General features: G+C 39.8%; 1 protein-coding gene across 10 annotated transcripts in view; it reads left to right on the top strand.

The window, feature by feature from the left end:
- Positions 1 to 25136, top strand: part of CFAP70 (cilia and flagella associated protein 70) — a 246210-nt gene that overhangs the window by 36614 nt on the left and 184460 nt on the right. For 7 of the 10 annotated variants that reach the window (XM_070760789.1, XM_070760788.1, XM_070760785.1 and 4 more), the window contains 4 exons: positions 9848 to 9968; positions 10779 to 10965; positions 16882 to 16980; positions 18100 to 18179. In XM_070760789.1, the coding sequence (XP_070616890.1) occupies positions 9888 to 9968; positions 10779 to 10965; positions 16882 to 16980; positions 18100 to 18179 (447 nt within the window). In that variant the 5' untranslated portion in view covers positions 9848 to 9887. The remainder of the gene's footprint in view (positions 1 to 9847; positions 9969 to 10778; positions 10966 to 16881; positions 16981 to 18099; positions 18180 to 25136) is intronic. The other 3 variants (XM_070760791.1, XM_070760787.1, XM_070760792.1) reach the window with 2 other exon arrangements.

Below are 25136 nucleotides of genomic sequence, written 5' to 3'. Positions count from 1 at the left end.
CTTCAATTGTTATGGGCTATCAAGATTTTCCTGTTCTTCAGTTAATTGTGGTAATTCTAGCGATTCTAGGTACCGTATTTTCCGGCGTATAAGACGACTGGGCGTATAAGACGACCCCCTAACTTTTCCAGTTAAAATATAGAATTTGAGATATACTCGCCGTATAAGACTACCCCTCTTCTGTACATCATAGACCTGACTGAGTCTAGGTCTATGATGTACTTGCATTGAGAAAAAAATCATTTCTGAACATGATAACACAATATTTTAATTACTAATGATGAAGATCTTATTGTTAAAATTATGAATGAATTATTTAGAGAGAGAGAGCCAAGTGGGAGCACTCTTCTGTCTATCTCTCCATATGTCTCTGTCTATCTGTCTTGTCTGCCTCTCATATTTCTCCTCACCACAATTAAGTTTATTATTATAACTCATCATAATTTGTCAACACAAAAAGGTGAACCTGGCTATTTTTCTTTCTCCTACCATCTATTCTGCAGGTATCTTTCAGTCTAACATGCAGCATGCTGACACCTATGTGAGAATCTATTATGGAATGAGAATCTGTATGTGATATCATGATATGGCAATCCAAACAGCCCATCCATTTTTTCCTCTTTCCGCACTTTCTGTCTTTATCCTCTTGCAATGTCACTTAAACAGATTTTAACTTGTCGGGTTTAATTAGTGACCCTGCCAATTTTCAGTACTGTGCAGTGTGCTATGATACAGAGCAGGGTGAATAATATGACCTCAGCTTTTAAAGTTATTTTAAAATGTTGCCTAAGAAATATGGAAAGAGGATTCTTTTTGGAGGAAAAGTACATTTTCAATGGTTAAACATAAGAACAAATACAAACAGGCAGAAATAAATGCATCCAGTTTAACATTCAATTTTGCAACCACTAATAATGTTGGTCAAGTAGGTACAAAAATACCTGGGGAAATGATCAAAGTCTGGGAAATGGGTCCCTTGTCAGTTAAAAGGAGTGCTGATTTACCACCTGCTAGAGCAGTGATTTTCAACCTTTTTTGAGCCGCAGCACATTTTTTACATTTACAAAATCCTGGGGCACACCACCAACCAAAATTACACAAATCTAATAAATAAATAAATACATACATACACACACACACACACACACACACACACACACACACACAAATAACCCCCTCATATATACAATCCCATGTAACATCCGCTTATAAATACAGTCAATCATCAATCATCCCTCCTCAAATTTATACCACTGTCTCATTTCTGGGTTATTCTCCTGTCTTTCCCCCTTTTCTCTCTCATGTTTCTCATTTCTCTCTCTTCCTCCCTTTTTCCCTCATTCCTTCTCCCTCTCACTTCTCCTCTTTTTCCATCCCTGTCTCTCTCCCCCCCTTACGTGTGTGTGTATACACACTCGAACCATTTCCAAAACCAGTTGAGGGCTGGGTTTTTTTTCTCTTTTATTCTTTTCAAACACAGGTGTGGGCTGGGGGGGGGTGTTTCTTATTATTTGGGTGCTTTTTACCATATGCTTCAAGAATCACCTCTCTTCCTCTCTCTTGTTCTCTCTCTCTCTTGTTCTCTCTTATTTTCTTTCTGAGGCTCCTCCCACAACGGTGGCTACAGCGGCGCTGGCGATCCGGCCGCTAGCCGCTCCGAGCGCTGTGGGAACGCCCACCCCTCTCATAGTCCGGTCCCGGGATGACAGTAAAGGGGCTGCTTCCCATCCTCCTTCTCAGAAGGTTTCCTTCTGAGCAAGCTGGCAGGAGGATGGGAAGCAGCCCCTTTACTGTCAGCCCGGGACCGGACTGTGAGAGGGGTGGGCGTTCCCACACCGCTCGGAGCGGCTAGCGGCCGCATCGCCAGTGCCGTTGCAGCCACCGCTAATGTAAAGGGGCTGCTTCCCGGCGGCAGGAACTGCGGGGGGTAGCCGGCGTAATGAGCCCTTGCCACAGCTATCCGCCGCTTCTTTCTTCTCCGCCTCGCCTCCGCTATTCCCGCCGCCGCCTTTGCTCTCCCCGCCGGGCAAGAGGCAAAGGCGGCGGCGGGAGTAGCGGAGGCAAGGCGGAGAACAAAGAAGCGGCGGATAGCTGTGGCAAGGGCTCGTTACGCCGGCTACCCCCCGCAGTTCCTGCCGCCGGGAGTGGCGCTCCACCCCAGCAAAGCCGGCGGCGGGAGTGGCGTCGTCCAGCAATAGCAGCGCTTCGATGAAGCCGGCGAGGGAGCTCCGGAATCGGTTGGCGCTCGCCCGACGCCTTGTTTTTTTATTTCCCCCTTTGGTTTCTCTTCACAGGCGGGAGTTCGGGAGGCAAGGGAGCGCTCGAGGAGACAGCGTCTTGCGGCATCGCCTCCCGTTGGGTTTATGACGAAGGGACGCTCAGCAACTTCTTTTTCCTTTCGGCGCCATAGCCACCCGCAGTCCCCGGAGCCGGCGGGTTGAGGCAAAGGGCTGCGTTTCCCTTCCCTCCCTCCCTCCTGCCCCCGTCCTGAATGGAAGCCCCGCTCGGCCAAGCAGCCCGGGATCTCCGCCGCTTGCAAACCGGGCGGGCGGAGCGGACCCGCGCTCACTTTCGGCTCCGGGGACTGCGGATGGCTATGGCGCCGAAAGGAAAAAGAAGTTGCTGAGCGATGCCGCAAGACGCTGTCTCCTCGAGCGCTCCCTTGCCTCCCGAACTCCCGCCTGTGAAGAGAAACCAAAGGGGGAAATAAAAAAACAACGCGCTGCTGTTGCTGCTGTCGCTGCCGCCTGAGGCGGCGGCACTCGAATCTGGCGTGGTGGAAAATCTTTGCCTGCCTCCAGATTTTCCACCACGCCAGATTCGAGTGCCGCCGCCTCAGGCGGCAGCGACAGCAGCAACAGCAGCGCTTTTTCCTTTCGGCGCCATAGCCACCCGCAGTCCCCGGAGCCGAAAGTGAGCGCGGGTCCGCTCCCCCCCCCTCCTCCCGCCCGCGGCTGTGGAATGGGCGCAGTATCCGGCCTATAAGACGACCCCCCACTTTGGAAAAGATTTTCAGGGGTTAAAAAGTCGTCTTATACGCCGGAAAATACGGTAGTTAAAAATCTCATCTTCATTAGTATCCTCCTTTTTATATAATTCTTTATAAAAATTTTGTACTATTTTTGCTTTCTCATCTATATTATGTTTAACCATTCCGTTTTCATCTACTAACTCTTTGATTATTTTTGATTGTCTATATTTCCTTAATTTATATGCAAGCCATCTTCCTGGTTTATTCGCATGTTCAAAGTAATGTTGTTTAGCTCTTTTAATCTTTTCTGCTATTTGTCTTTGTTCTATAAGTTTGATTTTGTGCCTTAGCAATTCTATCTTTCCCTTAATTTCCGTATTTTTAACATTTTGTTGTGATAGCACCTCTAGTTGTTTTAATTCTGTCATTAATTGTTCATATTGTATCTTTTTTTCTTTATTTACCTTCGCTGTATAAGAAATTGTTAATCCTCTGATGTACGCCTTTGCTGTATCCCATAAATTTTGAGGGGAGGTTTCTGAGTTTTTGTTTATTTCAAAAAAAATCTTTAATTCTTTTTCTATCCATTCCTTATATCCTATTCATTTGCCAATTTGGGTATTTCTTATTACTTCTCAAGTATACCACTAACGGGTTATGATCAGCCCATATATTTATTTCTCTCTCAATCTCTTTTATTTGTTCTGAAGTTACTTTTGAAGCTCAAGCCATGTCTATTCTTGTCCATATTTTATGGGGGTTTGAATAAAACGTATATTGCCTAGTTTGTGGGTGTCTTTCCCTCCAAATATCATTTAACAATAGTTCAGATTTCATTTTTTGAAAAGTAGTTGGTAATATATTTTCCTTTTTCTTGTTTTTCCCCCCCTGAATGATCTAATGATCTATTCGAAATTGCATTAAAATCGCCAATTAAGATCATATTTTCAATATTTAACTCGTTTATTTTTTGGTGTAATTGCTTATAAAATACCATTTGGTTTTCATTTGGAGCATAAATAGAGACAATGACAAGTGGTTTCGGCTCTATGTTTATCTGGACAATTAATATTCTACCTTCTTTATCAGCATATAATTGTTTGGAGTTTATGGAGTTTTCAATATACATAGCTATCCCTCTTTTTCTTTGGTCTGCCAACGTGGCGTACATATTTCCAATTTTTGGATTCAGTAATAATTTCCGATTTGCCTTTTTAATATGAACCTCTTGTAATATTACTATCTGTGCTTCTTGTTTTTTAAGTTTGGCAAATATTTGTTTCCTTTTTCTCGGTTCATTCAGTCCATTAACATTCACAGAAAAGATTTTAAAGTCTTTCGACAATTATTTATAATATTTCTTGGGATCTTTCGATTCGCGCTGAGGTTGTTTTCTCGCACCTGATTCCTCCTCTCTCTCCTGGGCAGTGTCACCTGTCTCATCTTCCTTTCTTTCTGGCAATTCTTTCATTGGTTATTCAAATTTACGTATTCAACTAGTTTCATGAAACTCTCGTGCCTCTTCAATATTATCAATCTTAACTCTTTGTGATTGCCAGTATAATGAAAGTCCTTCTGGAATAAGCCAGCAAAAGGTTATATTTTCTTTGATCAGGATTTTGGTCAAAAAGTAGTAATCCCTTCTGCTTTCTCTTACTCTTCTTTGAACTTGTTTCAATATTGTGATCTCTCTTCCTCTATCTTGTAGTTTTTCACTTCTTGTCCATTTCAAAATATTGTCTCTTGTGGTTCTCCTGACAAATTTAATAAGGACTTCTCTTGGTAAATTATGTCTGCGTACCTAGCTAGTTTGTACACGAAAGACTTCATCGATTTCTTTTATCAGTTCCGTTGGATCCGCTTGAAGGATTCCTCCAATTATTTCTGCCATTTTTGTTTGTAAATCTTCATCTTTTTCTTCTATTATGTTCTGGAATCTCAAACCATAGGATGCACGTTGAACTTCAAGATGTGTAATTGATTCGTCATATCTTCTATTTCGAGAGTCAGATCTATCTTCAAAGTAATCCATTCTCTGTTCGACTTTTTCAGTTTTTTCTTCTACTGCCTTTATTCTTTGTTCACTTTCTTGCAGAGTCTCTTGTATTTCTTTTATCTTCTCCTTCATCTCTCCCGTGTCAGCTTTTAATTCCCCCATTTCAGCCTTTAGACCTTCACGTTGTTGGTTTGCATCGTCTTGGGATTTTAACATAAAATCTTTCATTGCATTCAATGTCTCCTGTATTGTTTGAAGAGTGGGTTGCGCTTGTGCTTTTTCTTTCTCTTTTTCTTTCGCTGACATGGTTGCAGAAAGACTTTGATGTACACTTGAGGTGATGCAGTTAAAGTTTGTTTTTTAATAGTCTTTGTATATGTAGATGTACTGGACATCCTAATTTATTCTTAAAAAGTACTCCTGTGTAGACTTCCCTTGTCCTTCTAATATTTTATTTTTTATTGACTGTGATTATACTCTTTTCTTTTTTAAAAAAAGAAGAAAACTCCAATAAACCTCAATACACTCCTACTTTGTGACTTATATTTACTCCTTATATTCTATAAAAATTTTACTATAATTTCTCAATAACACAAATAGAATACTATATCAGAATTGTCAGAACTATGATAGAAAAAAGATCTGCAGAAATATATTTGACAATAATCCACTTAATACTCTTTATGTTTTATCAATACTAAAAAATTATATAACAAAACTGATTTTAAAAACTTTCAATCTGTTTCAGGGTAACAATATTAACTCATTAATTTCATAAAAGGAAAAAAACCGTATTTCTTAATATAAAATTTGCCGAGAGGTTGAAGGAGTCTCGGGGACAGAGCCCTGTCCTGGAGCCTCTGCTGTGATCCCGGACCAAACCGGAAGACCTGAATACAGAGACTTGGAGAGAGTTTTCAGTGAGGAAGATTGCAATGAATTGTCACCTCACAGACCCACAGAACTTGAGCCAAGGGCAGCTCTCCCAAGACCTAGAATGTATGCAATGTCACCAAGGGAGATGGAAGAGCAGAGAAAGTACATAGACACCAACCTGAGAAGGGGATTTATTCAGCCTGCAAATTCCAAGATAGCAGTCCCAGTGCTCTTTAAGGAGAAAAAAGATGGCGGAATTTGTCTGGTAGCAGATTTTCGCAATCTAAATGCAGTGTGTGTACAGAACACCCTCCCCCTTATGAAGGATCTACTCAATCATCTAGCAAAGGGGAAAATATTCACCAAGCTGGATTTAAGAGAGGCTTATTATCGCATCAGAATAAAGAAAGGGGACGAGTGGAAGATAGCTTTTAACTGCCCATTGGGGAGCTTCCAATTCTGTGTAATGCCATTTGGCCTAAAAGGAGCCCCCGCAGTATTCATGCAGTATATCAATGAGGTATTACATGCCCACCTTCACGAGGGCATCCTTGTGTATCTAGATGATATTCTTATCTATAGTCAGAACCTGCCTGACCACGTCAAATTGGTGAGGCAAGTCTTGAAAAAACTTTTGGTTGCTAAGCTCTATGTGAAACTTTCCAAATGCGAATTTCACAAAACTTCAGTAGACTATGTGGGATATTGCATCTCAACCAAAGGCATAGAGATGGACCCAGCCAAGGTGAAGGCTGTGCTTGACTGGCAAGCTCCCCGCACACGCAAACAACTGCAGAGTTTCTTAGGATTTGCAAACTTCTATTGACATTTCATTCCAGCTTTCGCTGAAGTTGCTTTGCCTTTAACTGAACTCCTAAAAACCGGATCCACTTCTACTAAGCCCAAACCTTCTCAGCCAATTAAGTGGACAATGGAATGCTAAAAGGCGTTTGAAGGCCTAAAAAGACTTTTTGCAAAGGAACCAATCCTGAAACATCCGGACCCAACACGAAAGTTTGTGATTCAATCAGATGCCAGTGATGTAGCAGTAGCGGCTGTGTTGCTACAAGACAGCTGTTGCCATGTGCCTACCTTTCCAAAGGGCTGAACCCCACCAAAAGGAGATGGGCCATATGGGAGAAGGAAGCTTTTGCTATTTGAGTGGCATTGGAGGCATAGAGACATTTCTTAGAGGCTGGACCAATTCTTTTCGAGGTGTGGACTGATCATAAGAACCTTGAGGTATTAAAAAAAAACCCTGAAAGCTTTCTCCTAGGCAAGTACGATGGGCTCAATACTTCAACCGATTCGACTTCACACTGAAGCACATCTCAGACGGGAAGAATCTTCTTGTGGATGATGCCTTGTCACGTAAACCCCAGTATAACAGCTGAAGAGAAGAAGAAATCCACCCAATCATCCCATGTCCCCTTTCATCTTCAGAATCTAAGGAGAAATCTGTTCCTGTCCACACTCGAGGCCAGATGAGGAGACAATCATCACCCAAAGACAAGGAGTGGGAAACCAGATTGAAGTCTTCCTTAACAACTGACCAGTGGTTCAACAACCACAAGTAAATCCTGACTCTAAGGGAAGGTTTGGCTTGGAAGGGAGCCAAATTATATGTGCCTGTCAGCTTGCGAATAGAAGTTCTCCAACGGAACCATGACTCCAGACTTGGGGGTCACTTCAGGTTTCTGAAAACATTGCACCTAGTGTGGAGACAATTCTGGTGGCCTAGGATGCGAGCAGAAGTCGAAGATTATGTGAAAAGTTGTGCCACCTGCGCCACCAGGAAACATAGGCCTGGTAAACCCTCAGGGTTTTAACAGCAGGTCGCCAACCCTAGTAGGCCCTGGGAAGAGATAGCAATGGATTTTATTGTGGAACTCCCTGAGAGCAAGAAAAACACCGTTATTTTGACTGTTATCGATTTGTTCTCCAAACAAGCTCATTTCATCGCTTGTTCAGGACTGCTCACAGCCAGACATCTGGCTAAGTTATTCTTAAAACACATTAACAGATTGCATGGAGTTCCCTGTAGGATTATAACAGATCGTCCAATTCACCACCAAGTTCTGGAGAGAATTCGTCCGTACCATTGGTTCCACCCATGGACTCAGTTCTGCATTCCACCCTTCCACAAATGGAGCAGCAGAAAGAGCTAACGCCCTACTGGAACGGTACCTTAGATGTTATGTGAGTTACCAACAAACCAATTGGGCTGAACTACTGCCTTTTGCGGAAGTAGCGTACAACAACTCTGTACACAGCAGTATGGGACTAACTCCTTTCCAGGTCAAGATTTTGTTCCCATGCTGGAACTATCTATTGAACCTCCTTCGTCCATCACGTTGGCGGAGTGGATGGAGAAACTGAAGAGAGGATGGGAGGACACCAAGAAGGCTCTAACAGAGGCCACAAAAGCTTACAAGAATAAAGCAGACAAACACCGATCTCCTCAACCCCCTTTTAAAGTGGGGGATAAAGTTTTTCTGTCAACAAAATACATCCGGCTAAGGCTGCCTAGCAAAAAACTAGGTCCAAAATTTTTAGGCCCTTTCCCAATTGTGAAAGTAATCAACCCGGTCACAGTGCAGCTTACATTGCCTAGAATCCTAGGGAGGATTCAGCCCGTATTTCACTGCAGCCTGCTAAAGCCTGTGATTGGGTCCAACATTAGGTCAAGTGATTCAGGGGGAGTCAAAAAAATATTAGATTCCCGCATTTTCCGAGGCAAACTGCAGTACCTGATTCATTGGAAAGGGTACCCCCAGTCAGAAATAACCTGGGTTAAGAACCGGGATGTCAAAGCTGATACATTAATTAAGCGGTTTCATGAAACCTACCCAACTAAACTGAAATGTCTTAACTGATTTAACTGATGCTAACCCCTATGTGTTTATTCTAATTTTCCAGGAGATGGTTCTTTGCGAAGTGGGGCCACCTGTCAGGACAAAGTCTTCATGTGGAGTTAGAGAGTTCAGCCTGACACACCACAAGGGGGGATGGGAGCGGTAGTGAGTAGTCAGAGGGGAAAGTTACTAGACACAACCAAATATTCCTTTCTCCAAGCCAAGGCCGCTGTTTGTTCTGCCTCTACTGAAGAGAAGAGGAAGTTGATAAGCCCCTTCGCACAGACTGACTCTCGTGATGAACTTGTGGGTGTGGCGGATGTATGATGAACGTTAACCTAGGTGGGATTCTGGGAAGGATCAGAATCGGAATGACAATGGTGTAGCTAACATGCTTCTGTTAATAAATCAAGCTCTGATTGAGAGAATTGGACTGGGACTTGGTTTATTTCTCAGATGCTATTTAGAACACTGACACATTAATTTTTTCAGTTCAATTTTCATATCATTGTGTGCAGAAATGTTCAGACTCCAATTTAAAAAAGTTTTCAAATTGACCAAACATAAGCACCTCAAATGAAAAATATTCGGTCCGGGTCAGGGTGACCTGGGAACAGAACTTTAGGGACTTTTTTTTTCAGCAAGAAGCCCCCCACCCCCCCACCCCAAAAAGTATCATAGAGAGAACCCCTGAAATGATGCAAAGTCATGAAATTTCAAATTTCAGATATGCAGGGAACATTTTTACAGGGTCTCAAAGACCCGAAAAGAACAGCAGGGTTAAGGTCCAATATGTAGTGTGGGTTCCAGACAGATGAGCTGTATTCAAGAATTGGTCTAGCAAATGTTTTATATGCTCTAGGTAAAACAGAAGAAGAAGATGGATGGATGGATGGATGGATGGATGGATGGATGGGGTGTTCTCCATGTGTCAGACCACATCTCCCCCAAACCTTTGCCAGCATGGAGATCTTGCTTGGGACCCCAGAAGATCACTTATAGGATTTTTGAGCCAGTTGTTTCTTCCTCAGCCTCATTTACTTGGCAGGATTTGGAGGAATATAAGGAAGCACGGGAATAAAGTCAAGTGATCAATAAACAAGCCGTCTTTATTATTATTATTTACTCCTTGTCTTCTCTTCTCCTTAGGCTGAAGCTACCTTTCTATACCAAGAGATTCTTCCTTTTTATGGCGGGTTCACCTTCCTTTCCTGTTGAGGGGCCACCAGGCAAAACAGTCAGCCTCACTGTGCTGGATGGCTATGACTTGGTAATTGTCCTCTTTTAGCTCATGCTGGAATTTCTGGGTTGAGGATCAGCAGAGTGGATCTTCTGCCCATACAACTATCATCCCAGAATGCTCAGAGATTTTTTTAATCAGAATGATTTAAAGGGCATAATATTTTAATAATTGAACTACATATTAATAAGTTAGCTAGTGGCTTTTGGATTTATTTGCTTTGAGATTACTGATCCGTCCATAGATTTGTTTGAGATGCTGATCCTCTTATAGGAACATTAAATTATTGGAAACTGTTGTTGCTGTTGTTGTTGTTGTTGTTGTTATTATTATTATTATTATTATTATTATTATTATTATTATTATTCATTTTGCAGATTTTATTTAATAGCTCTGAGATTTTACCCAAGCTGGTTATACTATCCAAGATCAAGAAAAGTAAAAAGAGAGCAGGAGGAAGGAGAGACAGAAAGAAGGAGTTAAGGAGAGAGAAAGAGGGAGGGAGAGAGAGAACGGAGTAAGAGAGGAGGGAGAGAAAGGGAAGGAGGGAGGAAGAGAAAAAGAGAGGCAGAGGGAAGGGAGAAAGAGAGAGGAAGAGGGAGGCAGGGAGGCAGGGAGAGAAAGAGAGAGAGGAGGGGAGGGAAGGAGAAAGAAAGAGAGAGGGAAAGGGAGGGAAGGAAGGAGGGAGAGAGAGAAAGGGAAGGAGGGAAGGAAGGAGAGAAAAAGGGAGAGGGAGGGAGGGAGAGAAAGAGGAAAAATTAGTTTTGCTCTGCCAGGTCCTTTGTCCTGTCCTTAATATTTATTTTATTCTATTTTATTTATTTAATTTGTCAAACGTAGAGAGGCCTCAAAGGAGACAGCCCAGTTACATTTGTGCGTATTGAGTACAATGGCCTTGTTCTTGCTGACTCCCCCAAAATGGACGCCTCCGCAGAAGGAAGCGTGAAGTATAATTTCACCGCCTCTTTTGACAGCCATCCTGAAGGGTTACACACTTTGGATGATATTGCCCAGAAACCTATGATATGTGAGTAAAACTAAGTCCGCTTCTGTTTTTTAAGCTTTAGCTGCTGGGAAAGTACACAGATACAGGTAGTCCTTGATTTACAACAGTTTGTTTAATGACTGTTCAAAGTTACAACGGCACTGAAAAAAGTGACTTATGATCATTTTTCACACGTAGGATTATTGTAGCACCCTCCTGGTCACACAATCAAAATTCAGCCTCTTGGGAACTGACTCACATTTATGATGGTCACAGTATCCAGGGGTCACGTGATCCCCTTGTGTGACCTTTTGAAAAAGAATCAATGGGGAAGCCAGATTTACTTCACAATCGTGTTACTAAATTACTTAGACATTCACTTAGAAACTGCTGTTACAAAGGTCTTAAAATGGAGCAAAATTTTCTTAACCAGCTGCCTTTCTTAGCCACAAAAATTTGGGGTTGAATTGTTTGTCATACGTTGAGGACTCCCTGTAGTCTTTGACTTGCAACCATTCGTTCAGTGACTATTTGAAATTATGACAGTGACATACTACCAGTTTCCACACTTATGACCATTTCAGTATCTCCATGATCACGTGACTAAAATTCACAGCTGGCAACTGGCATATACTTCTGACAGTTGTACTGTGCTGTGTTCATGTGATTTTCCCCTTCGTAACCTTTGCACAAGCAGCTGGCGAATGCAGTTCCGGTTTACAGCTGTGTGACCCACTTAACAGCTGCCATGATTCACTTAACAACTGTGGAGGGGAAGGATTGTAAATGGGGCAAATCTCACTTAACAACTGTCTTGCTTAGCAATGGATGTTTGGCTCAATTCTGGTCATACGTGGAGGTCTACTTGTAGGTCCTTTCAGTTTTGCTGAGTAACTTGGTGGAGGTCAAAAAAATATCTTTTGCGGGCGATGGGTTCATTGTCAGGGATCCTCCTGTATGAATTTGTGCCCTTGCATGTCCCTCTTGAATGCTATGATTTTAACTCCAGAGGTGGGTTTCATCAGGTTCTGACCAGTTCTGGAGAACCAGTAGCGGAAATTTTGAGTAGTTGGGAGAACTACTCAAACTGGCCCTGCCTCCATCTATTCTCTGCCTCTCGAGTCCCCGCTGATCAGGAGGAAATTGAGATTTTACAGTATCCTTCCCCTGCCATGCCCACCAAGCCACGCCCACAGAACCGGCAATTTTAAAAAATTGAAACCCACCACTGATCAATAAAATTAAGAGAATAAAGGCAGTTCTCAATTGGTTCGAAGTGAGGACAGATGCAAAAAGGGAGGATATGACCCACATTTGAAATTCTAATAGTTGGATCCCTTCTGTAATCACGAGACTAAATTTCAGGTACTCATCAACATTGCTGCTTTTATAGCCATTTGTAGTGTTCTGTGAATGCATTTTACAATGGTTTTGATGGAAACTACCACTTCTGTTTTCTGGCAAGACTGGGCCCATAGCAGGCCATTGTTCTGCTTTATGACCACCTCAAAAAACATTGTAAAATTGGGTTAGTCATATGACTGGCATGTTTTTTACAACTACAATACAATACAATACAAGTACAATAATCAGGCTCCCTTAGGGTCTATGTAGAGCAGTGGTTCTCAACCTTTCTAATGCTGCAACCCCTTAATACAATTCCTCATGTTGTGGTGACCCCCAACCATAAGGCAAGCACCAATTCTCCCAACAGAGCTTTAAGCTGATTGGCAGGAAGGTCAGAGGGGCCTGTAAATGCCTGATTGGTCGGATTGTAAAAATATGTTCTGAGGCACCGGAATAGAAGTTTTAATTCCTAGTACCATAGGAATTTTGTCTTTTCCCAAAGTCTTAGGCAACCCCTGTGAAACGGGTCCCCAAAGGGGTCCCAACCCCTACGTTGAGAACCACTGATGTAGAAGGTAACTTATATGTGTTTTGCATTCAATAGCATTTTATATGCCGCTTCACAGTACTTTTACAGCCCTCTCTAAGTGGTTTACAGAATCAGCATCTTGCCCCCAACAATCTGGGTCCTCATTTTATCCACCTCAGAAGGATGGGAGGCTGAGTCAACCTTGAACCCAGTGAGATTTTTTTGGGGGGGTGGAGTATACATTTTTTATTGTTTTTCACACCTTACAGAGATTCCAATTTACATACCTCAAATTAAAATATAATATCAAATGCCAAATCCAATTATTTCTGGTATATATCATTCATCCTGTGCTACCTCCTTTCCAAGTGCTATCACCCGGATTTTAGATAATGTTCTTCGCTTTCCTTTATATTTAAAGTGCTATAGCTATCTAAATTTCTACTGGCTATCCGCTATTTTTTCTAACTGTGCCATCATGCTTCAGTCCCTTTCTAGCATTCTTAGAAAACATATTCCTACTTTCATTTGAAAAAACCCTCATTTTATCATAGCTGCCCTTAACAATGGAAAATATCCAAATTTACATCTCTTTAAAAGCCAAGGAAGCAAAGAAAAAAAGAAAAAATAAATAAAAAAAAGGAAAAGGAAAAGAAAAAATAAATACTATTCATATCATAGGAAGAAGGGTTGTTGTTAGAAATTTTAAAATACATTTCCTACTCAATTCATTTATTTCACTTCTTTCATTATATCAGTATATCGTTTCTACTTTAACAGGTCAAAATAAATATAAATCATTATTATTCCATTATTTTGTGCTAAAAGTATCTTCCATTAAAGAAGACCAAAATATTAATATTCTTCCCTAATCCAGACATTTTCCACTGCTGTTCTTAGTGTGATAATCTTCCCTAATCTATAAAATCCACTGCCAATCCCAATGTAATTATCTTCCCTAATCTGTGTGTCACTGTCATATCAGTGCAATAATCTTCCCTATTCTAATTATTTTCACTGCTAAATGCAGTAACATAATCTTCCCTAATCTACATATTTCCCTAATCTATATATTATCCCTAATTCTAAATATCTTCCATTATCAAACTCAGTGTGATAATCTTCCCTAATCTATTCATTCTAACTTCATTTTTTCATCTGTCTTTCGTTATGAGGCCTAACATAATTAGTGCTAGTTATATCCCATATTAATCCTGCTCCGGATATTATAGCTCTCCTCGCTTTTCTTTCCCCCCTTCCTCCTACTTTATTTATCACCATAAATGAGATAGGCAGTTTATAATTCAGTCAATCAGAATAATTAAAAAAAGAGAAGAGAGCAAAAAAAAGAAAAGAGAAAAAAAAGTCATCCAAAAATAATCATAATCATTATCAAATATCTCATCTGTATTATGCGCAATGGTCAAAGCTATTTTCAATTTTCTCATTTATAAGCCATTCAATTTTCTCCTCTTGTATAATTCTTCCATTTTACACTTTATATCACTTGCTTATATATTTGTGTGTACATATATATACATATATATATGAAGGTCTTGGCATATTCGGGTTTCTTCCCATATAGGATTCAGTTAAAGAGGGTTGGTTTCCAGATGTCTGGTAGGAGGGAAGTATCATTACACTTGTTTGTATTGTGGGGGTGTTTTTTCTATCTTAATAGCTTCCATGATTATTGTTTTGTTGTAGTGTTCTGTTTTGTAAATTAATTTAGTTCTGTCAAAATCAATTTCAATCTACGAAAACAAATATATATGTAATGTATGTATGTATGTATGTTTAAATATATATATGTGTATGTATCATGTTTTTTGCTGAAATTTTTAAAATTAAGGGAGACTTACTAATGAATATATATATATATATTCCATATTTACAGCAGCATGAAGCTTATAACTTCAGCCTGATGATGGTGAATGTGATTTCACCGAAATGTCGCATAGACACTCAAAATATTACACGGGGCAAAACCCGAACTCAGACAAATCTACATACATATACCCGTGAAAATCTACGAAAACAAATATATATATATATATATATATACATACATACATACATACATACATACATACATACATACATACTGGAGCAACACGGAGGTAGAGGGGGAGGGGCACAATGCAGGTTTAACGCAGGGGACAAGGGGGGATTAGAACAGTGCAGACCTAGGACGAGGGCATGGGCAAAAAAATTGCAAGAGCAGACATGTACCACCATAGAAAGTAACAACGGTAATGGGTGGAAGGAAGTAATATCAAATACCTCTAAAGCATTGCCTCGTAACTCCACCTCCTCCCTTGGGGAGGGAAATAGGCAACAGACACGAGTAAAAGCGGTAGTTCCCCCTTTAACCAGCATGATTAAGCCTACAATTAGGCTTGCTGCAGAGGGGAGGGAAGGGTGTGGCCCAGTGACGCGGGCTATGAGCAGACTGAGTAATGCTTTATAAATGTGTTTGTCTCCCACGGCATTTTAAAACTCTGACGAAGTTAGCAGCACGCTAACGAAAGCTAAGTTGTTTTATTAAAGTTTTTATGTTCCGGTGATCGAGATGGCTGCTGCCTCATCATTCACACACACATATATATATATATATATATATATTCATTCATTAGTAAGCTCCCATAAGATTAAAATATTAATAAATCAAATTCATTATGTATACTCAATTCTTTTTAAAATTTATAACTTTGTGAGAGAAGAGAAAAGAGAAAAAAAGTGCTAATATATTTTAGTAACTTCTATATATTCTTACAAGTATTTTAATTTTAATTTTCTTAAAAGTATTTAATTCTTGAGTATTTAATTTCAATTTATATTATTATTATATTATATTATATTTATTATATTATATTATATTATATTATTCAATGTAATTTCAGTCAGATCAGGCAGTCCAAATGTAATTTCAGTCAAGTAAATCAGTCCAATTAGATCAAATAAGTTCAAATCAGTTCAATTCAGTTCAGATAATTTCATCTTGAACGTTTTATTCCTTCCGTGTATTAGCTGATCCATCTTCTCCTAACAGGAATATCAAAGTCTTTAAGCACTAAAGGTTGTCGCTAGGTGATCAATTTCCCAAGTCTTCTCTGAATAGTTCTTTTATAGTTCCTTCTGGTTTTAGTGACTTGTTCTTCTGGTCTTACAATCCTCCTTGTTTATAGAAGAAGAGAAAGATAAAGATTCCACAACAAAAGTTTAGAATTCCAAATTCCAAAAGGTGAATTTCAAAGAAAACCAATTAGGTAATTAGAAAAAATCGAATGATGAGCAATTTGCTACTTTTCGAAGCTTCCTCTGAAATGCCACACCGCACAGATAGCTGCTTTCTTCAATCTCAGGCCATTTTAGATCTGTCCAGAAAACCAAGCGCAGAAAGTCTAAAATCCCATTCAGGCACTCTCCGCTTACCACCATAGACAGGAAATCCCTTCTTCCCCTCTGAAGTTAACTCCTCCAATTCTCTTTGCAGATGAAATCGTTTGGCTACCATCCCGGCATTGCGTAGTCCCTGCAGCTGTGATGGCACAGGCATGGCTGCCTGTCCGGCTTTACCACAGCCAGTGCGAGACAAGCCAGTTCGCCCGGCAGGGCATGCCGGGCCGCGTCCCATGCATCACTCTTCCTGCAGGATAGGTCCGGTCTGGTCCGAAAGGACCAGAACCCCCGGGCAATGGGACTCAGGGACATTCCCAGGAGAGAGGGAATAATCCTTGGTGCTGCGGCCATGAGACACCCCCCCCCCATTCGAGCCTGATGAGATTTGAACTGCCAAATTGCAGTCAGTCAGCTGAAGTAGCCTGCAGTACTTTACTGTGCCACTGTGTCTCTTCAAACATTACAGCCTTAATGCACTCCAGTAAAGCAAATGCAAGATTTTGTGGCAGGATGCATGTAGCAATGGTATCTTATTCAACAAAGGCTTGTTAAAACAAATTGTAGCATACCACAGTGGTTGAATGACAGGAGTGAATCAGTAGTGAAGAGGTTATAACTGCTTCTGAAAAGCAACCTGGCTATAAAGTGATATAGATATATTTTATGCTTGGTTTTCCCAGTTACTGTGATTGAAGTCCTACCAAAGGAGAAGAAGCAAAAAGATGAAAAGGTGGTGTCCCTTGGACAAGCTGTGTTGGACCTTCTTCCTCTCTTGCAAGGTAGGTGGAAGAATAAACCTGTGGTGGAGTGTATCCTGGGATTGCAGAGAGCAAAAAAGTGATGGAGGATGGATTGCAGGTAGGCATGGAAGAGGCCAAAGACGGACCCTCCCTAGCAGTTCACAGAGTGCAGCTATAGTTGCATTCTGTGAATACAGCAGATAATTGCTTTAGTCCAGCAAGATTCTGTCTCTTGGCAAACACCAATAAAGAAGCTACTCAGAAATAGCCTCATGTGTTGTTCTGGGTTCTTTGGCCCTGGCAGAGTCAGTGTGTCAACAGGTCAACACATTTGGCTATTGAACAAATAAAAAATGTACTGTGCAGAAATGGACCTCTTCCAAGTAACCCTCATGCCCTTGCTGTAATGACACATATTCTCTCACATTCATCTCTTTTATAAGTATTTCACCAGTGTTTAAAGAAATTTGGCTAATCCTTTTTCTCTCTTCGAAAGCAAAAGGTTTCTTTGTCAATGGACTCAAATTGCCACATTTCCAATGTCAGGCTTGTCTATCCTGGATGTTTAGGATAGAAAGATCCTCAACTCCATTCTTTGAAGTGAAAGGTTCTTGGATGAGCCGTTGTGACACAGTAGTTAGAATGCAGTATTGAAGGCTACTTCTGCTGCCTTCCGGCTGCCTGCAATTTGGCAGTTCAAATCTCACCAGGTTCAATGCTGACTCAGCCTTCCATTCTTCCCAGGTGGGTAAAATGAAGATCCAGATTGTTGGGGCCAATAGGCTGACTCTGTAAACCACTTAGAGAGGGCTGTAAAAAAAACCTGTGAAACAGTGTATAAGTGTTATTGCTAAGCTGGATCTGAATATTCTCGCACACAGCTTTCCCATCTCTCTGGCCCGTTCCCCTTGACCAGTCCATCAATGTCTAATGGTATTCATCCTCAAAGTTTTGGGAACAGCTTTGAGGTTTCGTGCCTTGATCAACTGGTTCATTCTGGATTGACTTCCTCTTATTCTTCTCACCCTGTCATCGCACTTCCTTCCATCTATGCTTCCCCATCTTCCTTCCCTCTCCCTGGTGTTTTACGGTGGAATGCCAGAAAGGCAAGATATTCTGAAGATGGCAGACCTGATACCCTCCCTCTCTTCTCTGCAGGATTGTCTACGTTCCATGCAAAGCTTCCTGTGCATCCATTGCCTGGTTCTCCTCTGGAGGCCCACCGTCCAGAAACCAAGGTACTTAATTAAGACAAAACAACAACTAAAACAAAAGCTTTGTTTCTTGCCCCAAATCTCTCCAAAAATTGCTCCCCCAAAAGCTTTGTATCTTGACCCAAATCTCTCCAAAAATCACTCCCCCAAAAGCTTCCTATGCCAGCTAAATCAAGGTCCTAACGAAGGCAAATGGAATGAAGAAAGGCAGCAAGAAGAAATGAGGCATTTTGAAAGAAGAGGTGAGTTTGGAAGACTTTGGAAGTGATTTGGGGCAAGAAATGAAGCTTTTGGGAGAGTGATTTTTGGAGAGATTTGGGGCAAGATAAACAGCTTTTGGGGGAGCAATTTTTGGAGAGATTTGAGGCAAGAAATGAAGCTTTTGGGGGAGTGATTTTTGGAGAGATTTGGGGCAAGATACGAAGCTTTTGGGGGAGCGATCTTTGGAGAGGTTTGGGGCAAGATACGAAGCTTTTGGGGGAGTGATATTTGGAGAGATTTGGGGCAAGAAATGAAGCTTTTGGGAAAGCGATTTTTGGAGAGATTTGGGGCAAGATACAAAGCTTTTGAGGGAGCGAAATTTGGAGAGATTTGGGGCAAGATACGAAGCTTTTGGGGGAGCGATATTTGGAGAGATTTGGGGCAAGAAATGAAGCTTTTGGAAGAGCAATTTTTGGAGAGGTTTGGGGCAAGATACGAAGCTTTTGGACTGGCGATTTTAGCAGCAAGATGGGGTGAAGGAAGCGGCAGGTTAGGGGGGGATTTTGGCAGCAGGATGAGGGCGACTGCGGGGAGCAGAGGAAGTGGAGGGCTAGAGGGGAAAGTGGCAAGGAAATGGGGCAGCTCCGGCGTTCCCTGCCTCAGGTGCAAGCAAAAGGAAGTGGGGAATTCTGGTGGGGAATTCCCATGCAAGCAAATGGGAAATCCCGGTGGTGACAGTCACAAGGCCGGGGAATCCCTTCAGCAGTCAGATAGCTCATGCACAGTAGGAGAGTCCACGGACCTGGGCTCAGGTTCGTAAGACAGAAAGGGTTTTTAAGACGAGGCAAATCTTAAATCCCATATCTTGAAAAGTTCGTATGACGAGGGGTTCGTAAGACAAGGTATCACTGTATAAGAAACACCAAAGAAATATCTTAGTTTTTGGGGAGGAAAATAAGAAAATAAAATCTGCCTTTGCCTACCAGTATACCTCAGTATTCATCTGGCTAGCGTCCTCAGTGTGTGAGAGAATTGAGGGCTGTTTGGAAACTGAAACAGGATTTGCTGTGTGAGCAACAAGGAGACAGCAAGGAGCCTGGGCGTGGCTTAGCTCTGCAGCTCTGAGTCTGTGTTGAGCTGTAAACTAGTCTACTACTCAAACTGAAACGGAAACTGTTCTTTCCTCTGCCTGTGTCTGACTGTATTTGCTACCATGTTGGAAAACATTGGAAAACATGCTTTTGGCATTATATATTTACTTCACGCATTGTATTACAAAGATAATAATAATAATAATAATAATAATAATAATAATAATAATAATAATAATAATAATAATAGTTCTGTCGAGCTCTCTGGTAGAATCCTCCCAAAAAATGCACAGATACAATTTCAGACACACACACGTTTGAAAATTCAAAGCAATGTTCTTTATACCGAAAATGCAAATAAACAAAGCACTATTTTTGTACAGCAAAGAGCACTTGTCTCCAAACAAATTGGTAATTTGTACAAGTCCCTTATCAGTTCTGTGTTACTTAGCTTGCAGCTGTGAGGCAATTCACAGTCCTCCTTCTTTCACAAAGTGAAACACACTTTACTCTGGTTTAGTTTAAAAGCTGGGAAAAATCAGCACACAAAGGTCAAAGTCAGCAAAGCAGTCACGAAACACAACGATCAGATAATCCTCCACAATGGCCAAACCCACCGGCTGCTATTTATAGCAGCCTCACTAATTACCACAGCCCCACCCAACCACAGGTGGCCTCGTTTTCTTTGATAATAATCTCTCATTGCTGCCTATGCATCTCTCTCCGCATGCGTGGCTGTATCATTAACTCTAGTTCCGAATTCAAGGAGGAGCTAGATAATTGGTCTCCTTCTGAGCTGTCTGCCACACTCTCCTCCTCTCTGTCACTCATGTCTTCTTGGTCAGAGGAGCCTTCATCAGCATACTCCACCGGGGGCAAAACAGGCCTGCAGCATGTGGATGTCTCCCCCATATCCACAGTCCTTGGGGCAGGAGCTGGGCCAGAGCTAACCACAACAAATAATAATAATAATAATAATAATAATAATAATAATAATAACAACAACAACAATAGTAATAGTAATAGTAGTAGTAGTAGTAGTAGTTGTTATTATTATTATTACTATTATTATTATGTCAATACAACACAGCAAACGAGATCACTATACTGGATTTCGTATTTCATCACCAGTTGGCACTTCCCAAGCACCTAGGACTGCATGATGTAGCGGCGAATTATCTTTGCCGATCCCAGTAAAGCGGCCTTTTGCAATTGACAGATGGAGATTTTGTCAATTCTGATGGTTTTCAAATGTCCGCTGAGATCCTTTGGCACTGCAACCCAGCGTGCCAAGTACCACTGGGATCACTTTCACTGGCTTATTCCAGAGTCGTTGCAGCTCAATTTTTAGATCTTCGTATTTCACTAATTTCTCTAGCTGCTTCTCCTCAATTCTGCTGTCCCTTGGGATTGCGATGTTGATGATCCATACTTTCTTTTTCTCCACAATCAGGATGTCTGATGTGTTATGCTTAAAAATTCGGTCAGTCTGAAGTCGGAAGTCCCACAGTAGTTTTGCTTGCTCATTTTCAACCACTTTTTTCAGGCTTATGATCCCACCAGTTCTTTGCCACTGGTAAATGGTAGTTCCGGCACAAGTTCCAGTGGATCATCTGTGCCACAGCATCATGTCTATGCTTGTAGTCAGTCTGTGCGATCTTTTTGCAGCAGCTGAGTATGTGATCAATTGTTTCATCTGTTTCTTTACAGAGTCTGCACTTTGGATCGTCTGTTGATTTTTCAATTCTGGCTTTGACAGCATTTGTTCTAATGGCCTGTTCTTGTGCCGCCAGTATTAGTCCTTCTGTCTCCTTTTTGAGTGTTCCACTTGTAAGCCATGACCAGGTCTTTTCTTTATCCACTTTGCCTTCAATCTTCTCCCAGAACTGTCCATGCAATGCTTTGTTCCACCAACTGTCCATACAACAGTTTTTCTGTACTGGTCCTTAGTTTGCTTCACCTTGAGAATCTTCCTATTGTTGACCTCCATCAACGCTGACTCTTTGCTCCCCTTCACATAGTCAGTTAATGCATGTTTCTCTTCTTCTACTGTCTGCTTCACTTGCAAAAGTCCTCTGCCACCTATTTTCCTTGGTAAATACAGCCTGTCAACATCACTGCGGGGGTGTAGTGCATGATGGATCGTCATTAATTTTCTGGTTTTCCTGTCCAGGTTGTCCACCTCTCCTTGAGTCCAGTTCACTATGCCAGCTGTGTATCTAATGACAGGTATGGCCCACGTATTTATAGCCTTGATAGTGTTGCCACCATTCAGTTTGCTCTTCAAAATTTTTCTGGTCCTCTGGATGTACTCTTTGCTGATCACAGTTTTTACATGGCCATGCTTGATATTATCCAGTTGCAAGATGCCCAAGTATCTGTAGGCTTCTGGCTGGTAGCACTTGATGGTTTGACCATTTGGCATTTCAAAGCCCTCACTTTCAGTGATTTTCCCCTTTTTTTTTTTTTTTTTTTCAAATCTTTTTATTAATTTTCTTTAAAATGACAAACAAACTTACAAACATTTAACATACATTGTAGGGATGTATCATCCCTGCTCTTCTCAAAAGTATAATTGCAGATACAGAAAAAGGAATACACAATTGAATATCTAATTCAATGCTACTAATACAAAAAATATCTAGTAAAAAAATTAACTGTCATATAAAAGTTTCTAATTAATTTCAAGTCAAAAAAATCTTTAGAAAAAACAAATTTCTATTCTATCTATGTAAACTAAATCTAAGATAAATCTTAATAAGAAAAGATCATCTAAAATATCTATACTTGTTACTACTCTTCTTTCTTTATTTTTTTATTCTTATCTATCCATTCATAAACATTGTTCCATGTTGCGTAAAATTTGGTTTCTTCCTGTTCATTCAAGCGTCTTGTCATCATGTCCATTTCCGCGCAGTCTAATATTTTTGCAATAACTCCCTCTTCTTTGGGGATATCTTCCCCTTTCCAATTTTGCGCGTATATAATCCTTGCCGCTGTAAAAATATGTATAATCAAGTACAAAATTTCTTTTTTATAATTTTGGTTAGTAATTCCTAGCAAACAAAACTCCGGGGTGAAATCTATTTTCTGCTTTGTAATTTCTTTTGTCATTTTTTCTATCATTTTCCAATACATTTTAGCTTTATTACATGTCCACCATTGATGGTAATAGGATCCTATTTCTTTCTTACATTTCCAGCACAAAGGTGATGTCTTTGGGAACATTTTTGCTAATCTACTTGGTGGGAGATGCCATCTATAAAACATTTTAATTTGGTTCTCTTTCAAAGAAACTGATTTAGTCATTCTCCAATTGCACATCCAAACTTTCTCCCATGTATCTAAATCAATTTCTTTACCTATGTTTCTACACCAATGTATCATACTATCTTTTAATGTTAATTCAATATTCTTGTGGGTAATCAAATATTTATATATTTTTCCAATTACTCTGTTGTGGTTTTTAGTGATTAACTCACTTAACAGGTTTTTACTTTTGTTAGATATATAGAGTGTACTATCTTTCTGGTATCTGGATCTAATCTGTGCGTAATGCCACCAATCAATTTGTATCCCTTCATCTTGTAGTTTAATTCTAGATTTTAATTTCATTTGATTGTCTAACAAGTCTTTATATCTTATATTTCTTGAGTCATTAATGGAATTTGGATGTATTATTGCGTCCAAGGGGGTAACCCAATCTGGAATTGTTAAAAAGTGGTTTTTCTTTATGTCTTTCCAGACATCAAATAAATATTTTCTCAGCGTGTGTCTTTTAAAGTAAGAATGGTTTTTATCTTTATCGTACCACACAAAAGCATGCCAACCAAGCATGAGGTCATGTCCTTCTAATATTGATGTTCTCATGTCCTCTAAAGTTATCCAGTTTTTAATCCATGTTAAGGCGGCTGCCTGATAATATAGTTTCCAATTTGGGAGCGCAAAACCCCCCCTCTCTTTTATGTCTTCTAACATATTTATCTTAATTCTTGCCTTTTTCCCTTGCCATAGAAATTTTTTAACCACATTTGTTAAGTTTTTAAAAAAGTTAGCCCCTGGATTGATTGGGATCACTTGAAATAAAAATAATACCTTAGGTAAGATATTCATCTTAATCGTAGCAATTCTTCCCAAAAATGATATTTTTAGATTGTTCCATATTTCTAGATCCTTTTTAATTTCATTAATTAATTTTATATAATTATCATTTTTTAATGTTATTGTTTTCGCTGTTAGCCATATTCCCAAATATTTTACTTTTTTAACTATTTGCATTCCAGTAATACATTCTAAATTGCTTTCTTGTATTTTACTCATGTTTTTAGTTATAATTTTTGTTTTATTTTTATTTATTTTCAAACCTGCCACCTTGCCATATTGTTCTATTGTTTGGATTAATCTTGGTGCTGTGACTAACGGATCTTCCATTATAAAAGTCAAATCATCTGCAAAGGCCTGGACTTTGTATATCTCTTTTCTAACTGTTAAACCTTTTATCTTTGGATCTGATCTTATTTTTATTAAGAGTGCTTCTAAAGTCATAATGAAAAGAAGAGGTGATATGGGACATCCTTGCCGCACTCCTTTATTTATTTTAAACGCTTCTAATTGTTCATTGTTTAATATAATTTTTGTCGTTTGTTCTGAATAAATAGCGTCTATTAAATTAACAAATTTGGGGCCGAATCTCATTTTATTTAATTGCATCTTTATAAATGTCCAATTCACATTATCAAAAGCTTTTTGCGCGTCTAAGAACATTAAAGATAATGTTTTATCTGAATGTTGCTCATAATACTCTAATACATTAATAATTGTTCTAAGATTATTTTTAATTTGTCTACCTGGAAGGAAACCATTTTGGTCTGAGTGAATTTTGCTGTTTATCACATTTTTCAATCTATCTGCGTATATTGCTATAAAAATTTTATAATCTACATTCAATAAAGATATTGGTCTATAGTTTTTAATTTTTTCTTTTGGTGTATCTGGTTTATGGATTAAAGTTATCAAAGATTCCGACCATGATTTAGGAATTTTACCATCTACTCTACATTCATTAAAAATTTGGAGCATATTATTTCTTAATACTTCATTTTCTATTTTATACCACTCTGCCGGGATAGCGTCCGGTCCCGTGGCTTTGTTGTTTTTCTGCTTTTTAATAACTATAAGGAGTTCTTCCATCGTTATTGGACTCTCCATCTTTTCTTGTTGCTCTTCTGTTATTTGTGGTAACTCTGCACTCTCTAGGTATTTAAATACGGCTTCTTCTTCAATATTATCATCTTTATACAATTCTTTAAAAAAGTTTTGAACTATATTTGCTTTTCCCTCTGGGTCATATTTTATTATTCCATCTTTATCTTCTAATTTTCTAATTAATTTAGATTGTCTCTGTTTTCTCAGTTTGTATGCTAACCATCTACCTGATTTATTGGCATGCTCAAAATATTGTTGCTTAGCTTTCTTTATTTTTTCCAATAGCTGATTTTGTTCTTGTAATCTAATTTTGTGTTTAATTAAATTTATTTTTTTCCCCAAATCTTTATTTTTCACATTTTGTTGTGATAGAAACTCTAGTTGTTTTAATTCATTTATTAATTGTTCATATTTTCTTTTTCTTTCTTTATTATATTTTGCAGTATAGGATATTGTTAATCCTCTTATGTATGCTTTGGTTGCA

This window comes from Erythrolamprus reginae, chromosome 9 (assembly GCF_031021105.1).
Source record: "Erythrolamprus reginae isolate rEryReg1 chromosome 9, rEryReg1.hap1, whole genome shotgun sequence".
In the NCBI taxonomy this organism is placed as follows: Eukaryota; Metazoa; Chordata; class Lepidosauria; order Squamata; family Dipsadidae; genus Erythrolamprus; species Erythrolamprus reginae.
The sequence above is the reverse complement of the archived record's forward strand: the minus strand, read 5'-3'. Positions and strand labels throughout refer to the sequence as shown.